The 13,611-nt window shown below is 26.9% G+C and overlaps 1 protein-coding gene across 1 annotated transcript; it reads right to left on the bottom strand.

Annotated features, from left to right (window-relative positions):
* Nucleotides 1-11,405: 11,405 nt before the first annotated feature.
* On the bottom strand, nucleotides 11,406-13,070 carry EIN_451370 (hypothetical protein; the record flags this gene model as incomplete). Its single annotated transcript, XM_004258249.1, has 1 exon — nucleotides 11,406-13,070. One exon carries the CDS (start codon nucleotides 13,068-13,070, stop codon nucleotides 11,406-11,408), a length of 1,665 nt encoding a protein of 554 aa, XP_004258297.1.
* Between the last annotated feature and the right edge of the window lie 541 nt (nucleotides 13,071-13,611).

The following is a 13,611-nucleotide window of genomic DNA, read 5'->3' as shown; positions in this document are numbered from 1 at the left end:
CTTTTGTTTTTTCATCCTATTTCTGAGTCGACGTTTGATGTAATTTTCAGAAAGCTGTTTTGACAAATTAACAAGAAAGTCGAAATGGTTGTTTTGTTTACATTTTTTAAACATTCCATAGGCATTGGTTGTGGCACAATCCAAAATATTTTGAAAAACGACCATATTGTATCGACGTGTTTTCGTTTTTGTCGTATATTGTTGACAAAGAAAATCAAAAGTGTTCACATGGAGTTTTACTATAATTATAAAAAACGTTTATTTCTGATTTAGACTTTGAAGAGTCTATAATCGGGACATTAAGGGCATTTTTTGCAATGATGACAGTTTTTGTTTTTGGGGGTTGAATGAAGTTAAAAGAATGCCGTCTTTTTTCCAAAATCGGATATCTTGTGGATTGGCTTCTTTATCTTTATAAAATTGGGTTTTTTGCGTTTCAATATTATCCATCTCAATTTTAATTTCATCAATTTTTTGTTGTTTTCATCATCTTGTTTTTCTAATTTTTCCAAACTTTCCCGATTTGGAGATTCTTTTGAAAATAACATTGCAACTTTTTGAAAAAGTTTTTCTTCTTTTTTCTTCAATAATTCCATTTTTTTCAAAATATTTTTTTCAGACTTGAATATTTCTTTTTCTTTTTCTGCCATTGAATTTTGTTTGGCCTCTTTTGGGATATTAGTACTTCGTCTGTTCAGAGTGCCAATATACCCAATTTTTTCCTTTTCAAGCTTGTCAATTACATTTATTGTTGTAAAGTAATTGTCGCTTTGAAGTAAAAATTCCAAAGATTGAGAATTTTTTGGAAGCAAATTTTCTATTAATTCCATAACAACAGACTCTCCATGGTGATATTCTTCTTTTGGAGTAACTTTCCCCATCAATTGGTCTTTCTTTCCCTCATACATTGTCATCCCAACACGCAATTTTTTATCGTATGTACAAATACAATAAAATTTCAACCCCCTTTTTATTGGTTTTTGTGGGCAGTATTGGATTGCCTTGCAACGACCTTTGAACCCAAAAATTCTTTCATCTACACAAAAAAATTGACCGGGAGTACAAATGTTGGTAATATTACGGGAAAAAATCCCAAATAATTCTTTGACTGCTGGAAAAACTGTTGTTGTTGTTGTTCTTCTTTCTTTACTTGTGGCTTTAAGATCACAACGGAAACTTCTATACAGTTCACAGAATCTATTTCTTTCCATTACAATTCCGAAAAATGGACGGCCAAATTCTTGATTCCAAAATCGGGAAATTGGACCTTTCCTTTGCATTGCCCCTATGTAAATCAACACCCCCATAAAACAACGAATTTCATCAGTGTCAGTGTTTTTCCAATTACTAATCAGTGTTTTTCCTTTTTCGTTGGTGCCAGCAACAATTAAGTCCACAAATTCAGGAGAAACAATTTTTTCAAAACACTCTATTTCGGTAGAAAATGTCCCCAAAATTATCGTCTTTCTATAGTTTTGATTCATTTTTGAAAAATCTTCCTCCCCGAAAACAGGGTCTAATATTTCCCAATTTTGAATATTTTTGGTTTTTTCTTCTGGAAGTTGGGTTGAAAAAATAAAATCTTTTTCTGAATTTTTTTTTTCTGGAACAATAATATTTTCACCAAAATTGATTTCTTGTGATATTTCATTTTCATCGTCACTAGAATAATAGACTGGTTCTTCAGGTAATTCAATTTCCATTTGAATAAAAACGATTTAAAATAAAAGAAAAAATATCCCAAAATCAATTATTTCATGTAAAAAAATCAAATAAAAAAGCACATTTGGTCAAAATAAATATAAATATTCAGTCTAAAAATGTTGTCCACTCTCCAATGTTGTCCAAACATTTTTGGACCATCAAAACTGGAATATTTTGGGAAACTGTTCGAAACATTTCAAAAACACTGTTTCATAATTTTTTCATATTATTTTGTGTAAAATTTTGTCAAATGGACAACTTTTGGTAAACTGTATAACTTTTTATTTTTGTCAGCAAATGGATTCTTTTGGTAAAAAAAGAAAAATAAATATTCGTTGGATAGATTAGGATACGAAGGTGTTAAATAAAGTCTGTTTTCTATATAACGATATTCTAAAAATATAACAAAAAAAAGAACAAGACCGAAAATATTAAACCATTATTTACTATACTCAATATCGCTAATTAAAAACCTATAACTATTAATAAAATTGTCATTAATTAAAACCAATGATAAACAAATTCTGAGCATTGACTTTTTTCCAAATCACTTGTTGTCGTCTTCAATTGACCCAAATGATAATTTGACATGTCTGCTCCATCTAACATGACATTTTATTCATTTCGAATAACCTGGTTGACATAGTCTATTTCGTCATATTCACATTTCAACACCAACTTATAATTCGTTTTGGCTTTATAAATTTTTCAGTTGTTTAGCCATTTTGTTTTTTATTTTTAACACATATTTATAAAAAAAGAACAAAAAAATAAAATACAAACCATTTTTTTAAAAACAACTATATTTTTATTATAAATTATAATACTGTTATTATAAATAATGGTAAAAAACTCAATATCGTTAAATAAAAAACAGACTCAATATAATCAAGTTTTAATAAAGTGAGTAAAATTGTTTTGTAATAAATAAATTATGACTTTGGTTCAGTCAAACTTATTGTTTCCGAAAAAACTCCGATTTTCTGAAATAATTATAATTGGGAGCTTTTACTGTAATTCAAAATGAATAATTAAATCTTTGTTTTTTTACCAAATATGTGACAATTTTGAAATGAACAAATGATTGATAAACATTAAAATAATTTAATTAATAAACAAAACAAAACAATAAAATTTTAACACTTTTATAACCCAAAACTTTTTTTAAGAAGAAAAATAAGTAAAAAAGAAATTGTCCAAATCATTTTTTTCTTTTATTTTATTCCAAAACCCCTTTCTAACCCAAACCGGCCAATAGTCAGTTTTATTTTACTTAAAATAATTAACAAATGAGAACTCAATTACCTAAGATTGATCAAAAATAATCTTTTTGGATGAAATTTCATATCGTTTTATTGTGTTTCAACAATTAATATAAAAACGCTTCATCGTTAATCCACTTTATGACAAACAATGTCAAATAGTCACATTAACAAATATAACTACTATACAAACACCAATATCGTTATAATCAAATGACAATATACTTTTTATATATAAAAAACAACCAAAAATATCAAACCATCATTAAACCCCATCTTTCTTTTTTAAGCTTTGCTCTTGTTTAACACAAAAAACTCAGTGTAGCATCAAAAACAGATGAAGTTGTTACTTCACATAATACTTAACACTTCATGTTAAGTGTGACCAAAAAATAAACAATTCAAATTTTAGTTGATTAAAAAATAAATAAAAAATTACAAAAATTCGTTTTGTGTATGAAGGCAAAAAAGGGTTTAGGTAAAAGAAAAAAATAAAAACTTATTATTACAACGTTTCTGTTTTGAACGTGTTAAGTAATTATTTTTATTATAACGTCAGAGTACCCCAAAATAAAAATAGATGGCAAGGGTTTTAAACTTTTTGAAAGAAACAAAAATTGAAACAATTATGAGCACTTTTCTTCTTTAACATATAAAAATTCCAAAATTTGTTTTTTTAACCTAAAATTTGTTTTTAGATATATTTTTTTATTTAAAAGAATCTGGTAATAAATATGAAAAGGCCATACACAATTGATTGGGGTAAAGAAAGAAATATGGAGGTTTTAGTTGATAGAAAATATTTCTGTAGAGTTTGCGGCATTATTATCAATAAAACAATTGCCTTAGATCATTACCTAACACACGAAGAAAATAATGATGAAGTAACCAAATGCAAAGTTGCTCAATATTTTTTCAATGGTTTAAAATATGCTTCAAAAAAAGAAAATATGGAATTCATTCAATACGAAAATGTTGAGACAGAATCTGCTGTAAATAGAGATAAAAGACTAATCGAAAGTGGAAGAGAATTGACAACAGAAATTTCATTGTTATTTGCAGACAATAATATAGTATGTAAAGCTGAAGTTCTTGAAAAACTTTTGGTGATGATTAAAAGATACATAAAAATGGAAGGAATAGGAATTCTAGACAAAATAAGATCAAGCCATCAAACCATGACATCAAGAATTAATATAAAAGCTACCAAAATCGAAAAGAACATACAAGAAACATGTGAAAAGCACAACATGTTGCTATAATGACCGATGAATGTACAGTACACCACAAACATTGGTATAATTATTACACCAGAATTGTTATGCCTGATTTAAAAGTACTCACTCGTTTGGTTGAAGTGAAAACGTATTCTGGCAAGGCTACTGGTGAGAACATGAAAGAAAACTTAATCGAAGTTTTAAAATGTGTTAAATGTGACAAAAATAAAGTATCTGCAATAGTAACGGATGGGGCAGGAAACATGCAAGGGGTGGAAAATGGTATGGGTCCTCTTGTTGTTCGAGAATTTAGTTTTATACCCAAACGACAATTTGAAATTATGTCAGTTTGGTGTTTCTGTCACCGTTTAGATCTATGCGCAGAAGAATGTTTAAGTGTTGATGGAGCCAATGAATGTGTTGAAATCATATCTGAAATAAGTTATTTTTTGAGAGTTGAAAAGTCTTTTTATTTAAAATACTCTATGTTGCCTCCAACTTATTGTCCAACTCGTTGGTTATCACTTGAATCTGTATTTGATTGGTGTCACAAACATTATGATAATGTGGTCGAGTTTTTAGAAGGTTTTGAGGACAAAGATAAAGAATGTGGTGAATATACAGTTAATCAATTGTGTTTGTTGTTCAGTGGAAGTGTAATAAAAAACCACATTTCATTTATTTTGGATACAATTGGAAAACTCCAAATGTTAAACAAAGAACTTCAAAAAAGGATGCATGCATATTCAGAGCGTATGAAAAAATTTAATTATTTAAAACGAAAATAAGTGATATGAAAATAGATATTATTAATAAACAATTTGTGTTGTTTCCTAATTTAAAAGAAACCACAGATTTTTTCGATATTGAATGGATGATAGATCTCATTCAGATCCTCGAAACAACACTTGATGTTCGTTTTTACAGTGTTTGCACATCTCCAAAATTCAAAGGAACTTGTTCAAAATACATTAAAAATGTCAAATAAATCCTCTCAAACAAAAAGAAAGAGAATCGCACTGCAATTTGTTGGACGAAATGTGTCATTTTGCAATTCATTTTGATAAAATAATCAATGGTGATGATCAACCAACAAAAAATATGATAATCTATATGGAAGAAGTAAATTAAATAAAGAATATGGATAATTATGTACACTTGAGAAATGGTATTATTTTACAAAAAAGAGAACATCTTCATAAATTCAAAGAAACATGGGTCGTTGATAAAATTGATCTTCTAAATTATTTACCCCTTTTAAGGAAAAATTCAAATTTGTACAACCTTCTTCGTTATTTGATGAGCATACCACCTTCAACTGCAACATGTAAATCTGGTTTTTCTATATTAAAAAGTGTTTGTGAACCCAACTCAAAAGAAAAAACGACCAAAAACAGATTACTTATCAAAGATTGTGCTATTAACAAAGAACTACATCAAACAAAATATCAATTATTATGTCAATGATCGTAACTTTAATTAAATGTTTTAATTATTTTTGTATAATTATTTTTTGTTACCATAATTATTTTTTTGCCATATAATTCGAAAATAACATAATTTGAAAAAAAAATACGAAAAAATATTTTTTAACACGTCTACAAAACGTGGTGGCAAGGTTTTGATTTTTTAAGGACTCTGATAACGTTTCTATTTTGAACGTGTTAATCAAAACAATTAAAAACAATTGTTGAGACTAATATTTACAAATTAACTTTTTTAATAATTCCATTCAATTTTAGTTTTAATAATTATATTGTTGTCAAATATACATGGATATCAAGTATTATTAAAAAAGTGGTTATATTAATAAAAATAATAACTATATTTTTAATCCTTCTGGTACTAAAAATTTCCAAAAAATGTAATCTTATTTTTATCTTATTCATTTAAAGTGTATATTAGAAAGAAATAATGCAAAAAACGCTTTAAACTTTTTACAACCATGGGGAATACCAGGAAACAAAATTAAAAGTAAAAAACAGTTTAATTTACAACAAATTAATTGTAAATTTTAACCTAAAAACGTTTTTTGTTGAAAAATGTTCACTTTTTTTGTAAGGAAAACTTGACGACTTTTCCTGTAATTATTTTATTTTCAAGTTTAATATTTTTTTTCTTTTTATATCAAAAATTTGTATATAGTATAATAAACTATACATTATAAGTTTTTTTAAAAACAGGGTTTTAAAATAAATAACATATCAAATAAAATTCTGATAAAAATTCTTTCATTGAAAAACAAGGGATACGTCATACTTTGAAAATTCCAAAAGGAATTATTTTAATTTAGTTTGTATTGTAAATGTTTTGTTGTTTTGTAACTATTTTGTAAAAAAGTTGACATTTTATTGAATTATAATATATGTAACAAATAATCAAATATTTTGATATTAGTTGTGCAACCACACTGATGTTTAGCGTTCTCACTTTATGAACTTTTGTTGAGAATCATATGTATACGAGATATATTTACGATTTTTTTCTTCTTAACTATCGTTTTAAAAAAAATCGTTTTCATTACACAAAATTAAATGTATATGAATAACATTACTACCTTTTCAAATTTTTTAAAAAAGAACCCATATATAAATTACTCTACAGTATTATTAAATCAATATAATAACTAATATGTATGACACGACTGTGTTAGACTTTTAATTTATATAACATACAAAAAATAAAACGTGCAAACTTTTTATATATTATAAATGTTACATCAAACCAGAACTGAAAACTATAATATTAAAAATAAATACTGTTTAATTTAGAATAACTTTTAGTTTACAAATTTAAGTTTATATTCATCCGTATATGTGTTATAACAATAATATTTCTAGTATTGGAAGGGTTAACCATGTATAATTTTTAGTTATGAACCACAACAATTACCACAATAAAAATATCAAAACCTGCAACACTGTAAATGATTACATATTTTTGTTTAAAATACTTTATCAATGAACAATTTCCATTTTTATTATGTGATAAATTTGGACCCCAAACAAAAAATGAAAAGTTGTTTTAAACTACATTTATAATTACAAATTAGTTTCAAAAAACATGTATTATTAATGATTTGAATTATTTTTTGTTGAGTCTTTTAAATAAAAAAAGATGACATAAAAAACTTAAGTTGATTAACAAAAAAAATTATTATACTAATAATAGCGCAAATAAAATTCGTTTCTATTGACAAAATATGAAACTGAATTAAACAAATGCTTTTAACCTTTTGGCAAACTCAGATCCTTTTTTGAAACTTGAAGACAAAGAACCGAGAACAACTTATCCCAACTGCAAAAAGTTCAAAAGAATACTCGATCATAATGGAAATCCGACTGATACTATCAATTGTATTGAGTGTGAAAATAGTTACTTTAAACTCGAGAATGGAAAGTGTGTTTATGATACAATAAATTGTAAAGATAATGATCCTTATGTATATATAAGTGGTGCTGAATGCAAATTTTGTGATTATGGATGTAATAAATGTAGTTCAACAGGTGCTTGTACTTGTTCTTTTAAAGACACTTTTGACACTTGCAAACAATGTGTGAGTACTTTTGATTCAGTAAATGTAACAAAAGTAAATTTAGATGAGTGTGAAGATGCTCCAAATGAAGAAGAAATTTTTGATAAAACGTCTTGTGCTCTTTCTGGATTTAAAAGATGGCAAACAAGTATGTTTGAAATGCTTTAGTAACAAGACTATGGATACTGTAAATCTCCATTGTCAACTTGAACAAAAAGAACTTGAAAGTTGTTTAAGACAAAATGGGGACAACTGTTTGAAGTGTGATGTTGGGTACATTCTATTATCTAAAGAATGTGTTAAAAAAGAAGCAAATTGAGCACAATGTGCCGATGATGGCGTGACTTGTTACAAATGCGGTTTTAACAATGGCAACCCTAATGGTGTTTTGTTGAATGGAAAATGCATATTAACTCCAATTGACAATATTATAGCAATTGTTGATACTTATGATACAACATATAAGTTCTGTAAGTACAAAGGAGTCAACTCTTTTTTTGAAGAGCTGGTACCTGCATATAACGAGACCACCAATCCTGGAAGTAAATGCAATCCAATACTGAGAAGAAGTTACATGTACGGAACACAAACTACTGATAAAACTGAAATAAAGTGCGCGAAAAACAACAGAGACGTGACTAAAAATTGTATGTGTAAAAGTGGATATTATCGACCGAATGCTTCAACAGTTACCAATTGTAAAAAGATGACTAACCTTGAAAAATATCGAGAATATTTTGCAATGGGTGTCAAATTAAAGATGGAAATATAGAATGTTTGGGTTGTAAGAACGGTAAACGAATACCAAACTGTGAATGTGATAATGGTGTTTACCTTGATCCAAATACCAATACATGTGTTGCTTGCCCCAATGATCGAAAGGTTTGCAAAGGCAATTGTGACTATGACAACTGCATTTACGTCCATTGTACCGAGTGTGTTGATAAATTAAAGAACCAACAACAAATTGTACCACATGTAAAGACACTAACATGTTTTTGGACTCCAATGGCAAATGTGAACCTTGCGCTGATAATTGTAATGTTTGCACTGATAAAGAGCATTGCATTGTTTGTGATCCATCAACTTTTAGAACTGGTTTTACATGTGAAAAGTGTATCAAAGTGTATTACTTGGACACCAAAGAAAATAAATGTTAACAATGTGACAATAAATGTGAGAATTGTACAAGTGAAATGGACTGTGAAAAATGCATTGATGTAAACCGCAAGCCAGTTCAAGGGAAGAAGTGCGAAGGATGTAATGATGGGTATTATTTAAGTTGAGAAAGCTGTTTGATGTGTTCGAAAAATTGCAAAGCATGTGAAGACTAAACTAAGTGTGTTAAATGTGCTGTTGAAAATTTCTTTAAGGAAACTCCTGTTGATGGAATATGTGTGTGCATTGAAGGATATGTTTACTACACAAAAATTCAGACTTGAGATCCATGCAAAGACAAATCGAACGAATTCTGTTCTTCGTGTAGTACAGAGAAATGCTCTGTGTGTAATGCGGAGTATTTTGAAGCTAAGGGAGGTAAATGTGTTTCCAAAGAAGGTTATTACACGACATCATGGGGAGCTTGTGTGCATTGTGAGAGACATATTAGTGGATGTGGACTTTGTGATGGAAAAGATTCATGCAGTAAATGCAAAGATGCGTTAACGCTTAATAAAACTTCGGCAAAGTGCAACGGAGCTATGAAGATGGTTATACTTTTGTTTTAATAACGGGGTTTTCTTTTTTAATTTTATTTTAACAAAAGATCATTATGAATTAAAATAAAGATTTATTTTTTAACAGTAAAATTTATAGTCAATTATAATACAAGATTATGGTAATTTATAACACTTTACATTTATTAAACGTGTAAATTGTGACGAAACAACACCCTTTATCAAATGCAAACATGTTGATTCGTCATCGAACAAAACGTTTTAATACTCGATGTACATGTATCAACTATTGAATATTCACTAGTTTTCAGGTAAACACAGAAAGTGTGTTTTTCTTAATAAAGAGTTTTCTATAACAAAATCATTGGTTATGTTGACACTTTTATTGTATATTTAAACGTAAAAGTATTTAAAAATGAACAAAAATGGGGTGACTGATTAAAATAATTCTAAAAATAAAAGAATAACGTTATTTTCAAAATGTTTTAAAAAGATTTGGAAAAAAGATTCAAAAATTTAATTTATTATGTTGTTTCTTTTTTTTATTTATTATAAAAGAAAAATAAAAATTTAAAGTAGATTAACAACACAATTCATTTACAGTATGCAACAATAACGCATATTGTTGCATATTCGATATTTTTTAAAGTCTCCTCATAAAAAAACTCATTATTTCTTTTATCTCATGCCTTATTCGTAACAGTTACATCTTCCATTTCTCTCCCACTTCTCTTCAACCACTTTTTGATATTAAATTGTTCCTCAAGTTTAATTTTTATACCTTTATCATAAACATCATCTTCTTCGACTTCTTGAATCATATACTCACAGAACCATCTTGGTTGATTTTTACACAAACCAAAGACTCCGATGTCATATCCATGGTGACACAACGCAAAATTTACCGTCTTGTTCATATTTCAATTTTTTAGTTTGAACTCATACTATTTTAGTAGAAATTTTGTTAAAACACAAAAATGGAGGGAAAGTGGAAAAAACGGTTTCGTTTACAAAAAGTATATTTTAGAGCAATCGATCGTCTTCTTTGTCCATTTATTTGTTTTGAAAATGAATCAACTTTAAAGGCTAACTTTTATTTTATTTTAACTAAAAAAACTAAAGAGTGGGGAAAAAGTCACACCATAATTCTTTTTGATTCTTTTTACTAAAAAGAACTTTTTTTCATTTATAAAATAAATTTAATAAAAACAGTGTTTTTGTTTAATTTTGAAATTGCCTTGATTTAAGTTTTACTTTTCTTCTTTATGTAGTAGTATATAAATTGTGCCGATTTTGGACACCCTTCGGGAACACTCAATCCTCACAATTTCGTCGCTTCGCTCCGTTGTTTAGGTTTAATTATTTTAAAGTTATTTTTTAGCTATTATTTTAAAGTAATAATTCAATTTTTTGTAAGTCTAAAATGACAACTACTATTGAACGTATTATTAAAGCTATTAAAAAGAAACTTGTTCATATTACAGATATAAATAATCAAGAAGTTGATTTATACTATAGAGTTGAATTCAAAGAGTTATTTCAAATTAAGAACGACACTTTCAAATTAATCAAACCTAGAGGTAGTAAATATAGTGACGATTGGGTTAGATATAGTATCAAAGATAATAATCATAAAGGAATGACATTTAGTAATAAACCACTAAGGAAATATCATGAAAATAATAATTCTACCAAACATGTTGACGAGAAACTCATGCAGAATCTGATTAATTTTTAATCAGAATCTGAATGTAAAAATATAGATAAATTTTTAGAACAATTCATATAAACTCTCATATTATTTTATATATTTTTAGTATTTCTCAGAGGTTATCAGATGTTGTCATACTTTATAAGATTATTTCAAATTAATTATTTTTAATTTTATTTTTATAAAATAATCTCAAATGATTTCAAATGATTTCAAATCAAAAAATAAGACTAATATATGCTGGGAACATATAAAAGTCTAGTAAATAATTGGTTAAGTATAAGTTGTCTTCATTCAGAATTAAATTTTTCTAGTAAAGTTCTCTCTTGTTTTAATATCAAATGTCTTACCAAATTCGAAACTAGGTTTTAATTCTAGTAAGTTAAATGTATAAGATTCTCCTGTGTAGAGTTTCTTATATAATTCAATTGGATTTTCATTATTTTCCAATAAATTGTTTGGAATACCTTTCATTCTCATATGTAAAGCATGTTTTTGTTTATCGTTTGTTAATACATCTATATAAGCTTTCTTACCTAAGAAGTAAGATTCTTTTGAATATACATTCCCAGATAATTCATCAAAATCTGGATGGAATTGTTCTAATTCACCTCCTCTTAATGTTTTACCATATATTTCTTTATATTTTTGTTCTAACGATTCAATCTTATTTTTGTCTATATGCACTGAATCAGTATCTTGATAATATATATCTATATTTAAATCTTCTGCTAAACACATAACTTCATTCATTATTCTCTTACTCATACTTAATATTTGTACACCAATGAGATTTGGAACATAGAAGTCATCAAATGATTTATTTGTTTCAAAACATCTGATATTATTTGATATGTCATACATAGATCTAACTAATGTAAAGTTCTTTTTAAGATATCTATCTGAATCACATTTTCCTTTATTATTGATATATTTGTAAACCAAGTCATTTTTAATTGGTTTTTGAATCGTTTTACCATATGATGAATTCATCAATAATTTATTATTATTTTGTAACGGATTACCTTCTTTTTTAAGTTTGGATCTTAAATTGTATATCTTTTCAATCTCGTTACTAAACACATTAGATTTACATCCAGTCCAATAATATCTTCTAATAATATTAAACTCTATTTGTTGAAATTTAATCATATCTTCAAGCATAATATTATCTACTCCCATTGTACAACATTCATTAACATTACGATTACCTTTTTTATCTTTCTTAGTTATAATTGGGAAGTGTAAATGTTTGTTACCCTTGGTTATTTCAATATCTACAATAAATGCTGAAATATAACGTTCATTTGTTGGTTCTAATTGTTGTTCTAACATTAAGTGGTTTAATATAGTTTTATTACATGATTCTTGAGCGATTAATATAGGTTTTCCAGTTGCTAGTTTTAACCTATGTATAGCACTAGGATATAACGAACATGTGTTATAATCATATAAATCTTTAGTAACACGTTGGTTTGTATTATCTCTACACATATTTCTACCTCCATATATTTCACCCTGTATAAATTCTCTAACTTTCCCAGAATATTGCATTAAGTTTGGAATTTGTGTGTAAACATGTAATTTGAAATAGTGATTAGCTAAAGCAGATATACTAATAAAGTTGTCAACATCTATATTTAAACTTTTCAAATTATTATTTCTGAATTTAATATGACCTTCTTTTAATATTCTAACGTCTTGACAACAGTAGAATTTACAATATAATCTCATATCGAACTTGTCTTCATCAACTAAACAATTATTGATTATAGATTTATTCTCTTTAAATAAATTATATTGTTTTTTATTCCATTTTTGAGATTCATATTCACCAGCTTCTGAAATTATTCCAACGTTATTTTGAATTAATTCTATGGTGTAATAATTATAAGGGTATAATTCTTTTTGAATATTAGATAAATCAAACATTTTAGGAAAATCTGATAACTTATTTGAAATCATTGAATAACTATCTTTCAAAACAATTCTTTTTCCATTATAATATAATTTCATTTTCATAGTTTTACCGTATTTCTTAATACATGTCTCAATTCCATATTTTGCCAAGAAACACGAATCATATTTCGAATTATGAAAGTAAACAACGGAATTATTAACTTTATCAAATAAAAAGTCTTCTACACACTCGCCACCATATTTACATGAAATTTGAGATGAATTTCGTTAGAATATACAACACAATATGCTTTATGAATTACTTGTGTGCTATCTTCGAAATCTGCATCATAGTAAATATAGTTTTTGGACTTAATTTTTTATTGATTTTTTCCATTGTTATTGGTTTAACTTCAAAATCTAGATAATCCAATGATTCAATTGATTGTTTAACATAATCAGATAAATCAGATGGTAAATGAAGAACGTCACTAAGTGGATATGGTTTAAAATCATTATTATCTCTAATATATAAAATAAGTTCTGATAATTTTATAGTAGATTTAGCTCCTGGTTTAGTTAAATATGAATTTCCTTTCTTTCTTTG

This window comes from Entamoeba invadens (genome assembly GCF_000330505.1).
Source record: "Entamoeba invadens IP1 unplaced genomic scaffold scaff_1105074725223, whole genome shotgun sequence".
NCBI classification, from domain to species: Eukaryota; Evosea; order Mastigamoebida; family Endamoebidae; genus Entamoeba; species Entamoeba invadens.
Note: the sequence above shows the minus strand (reverse complement) of the source record. Positions and strands in the feature narration are given on the sequence as shown.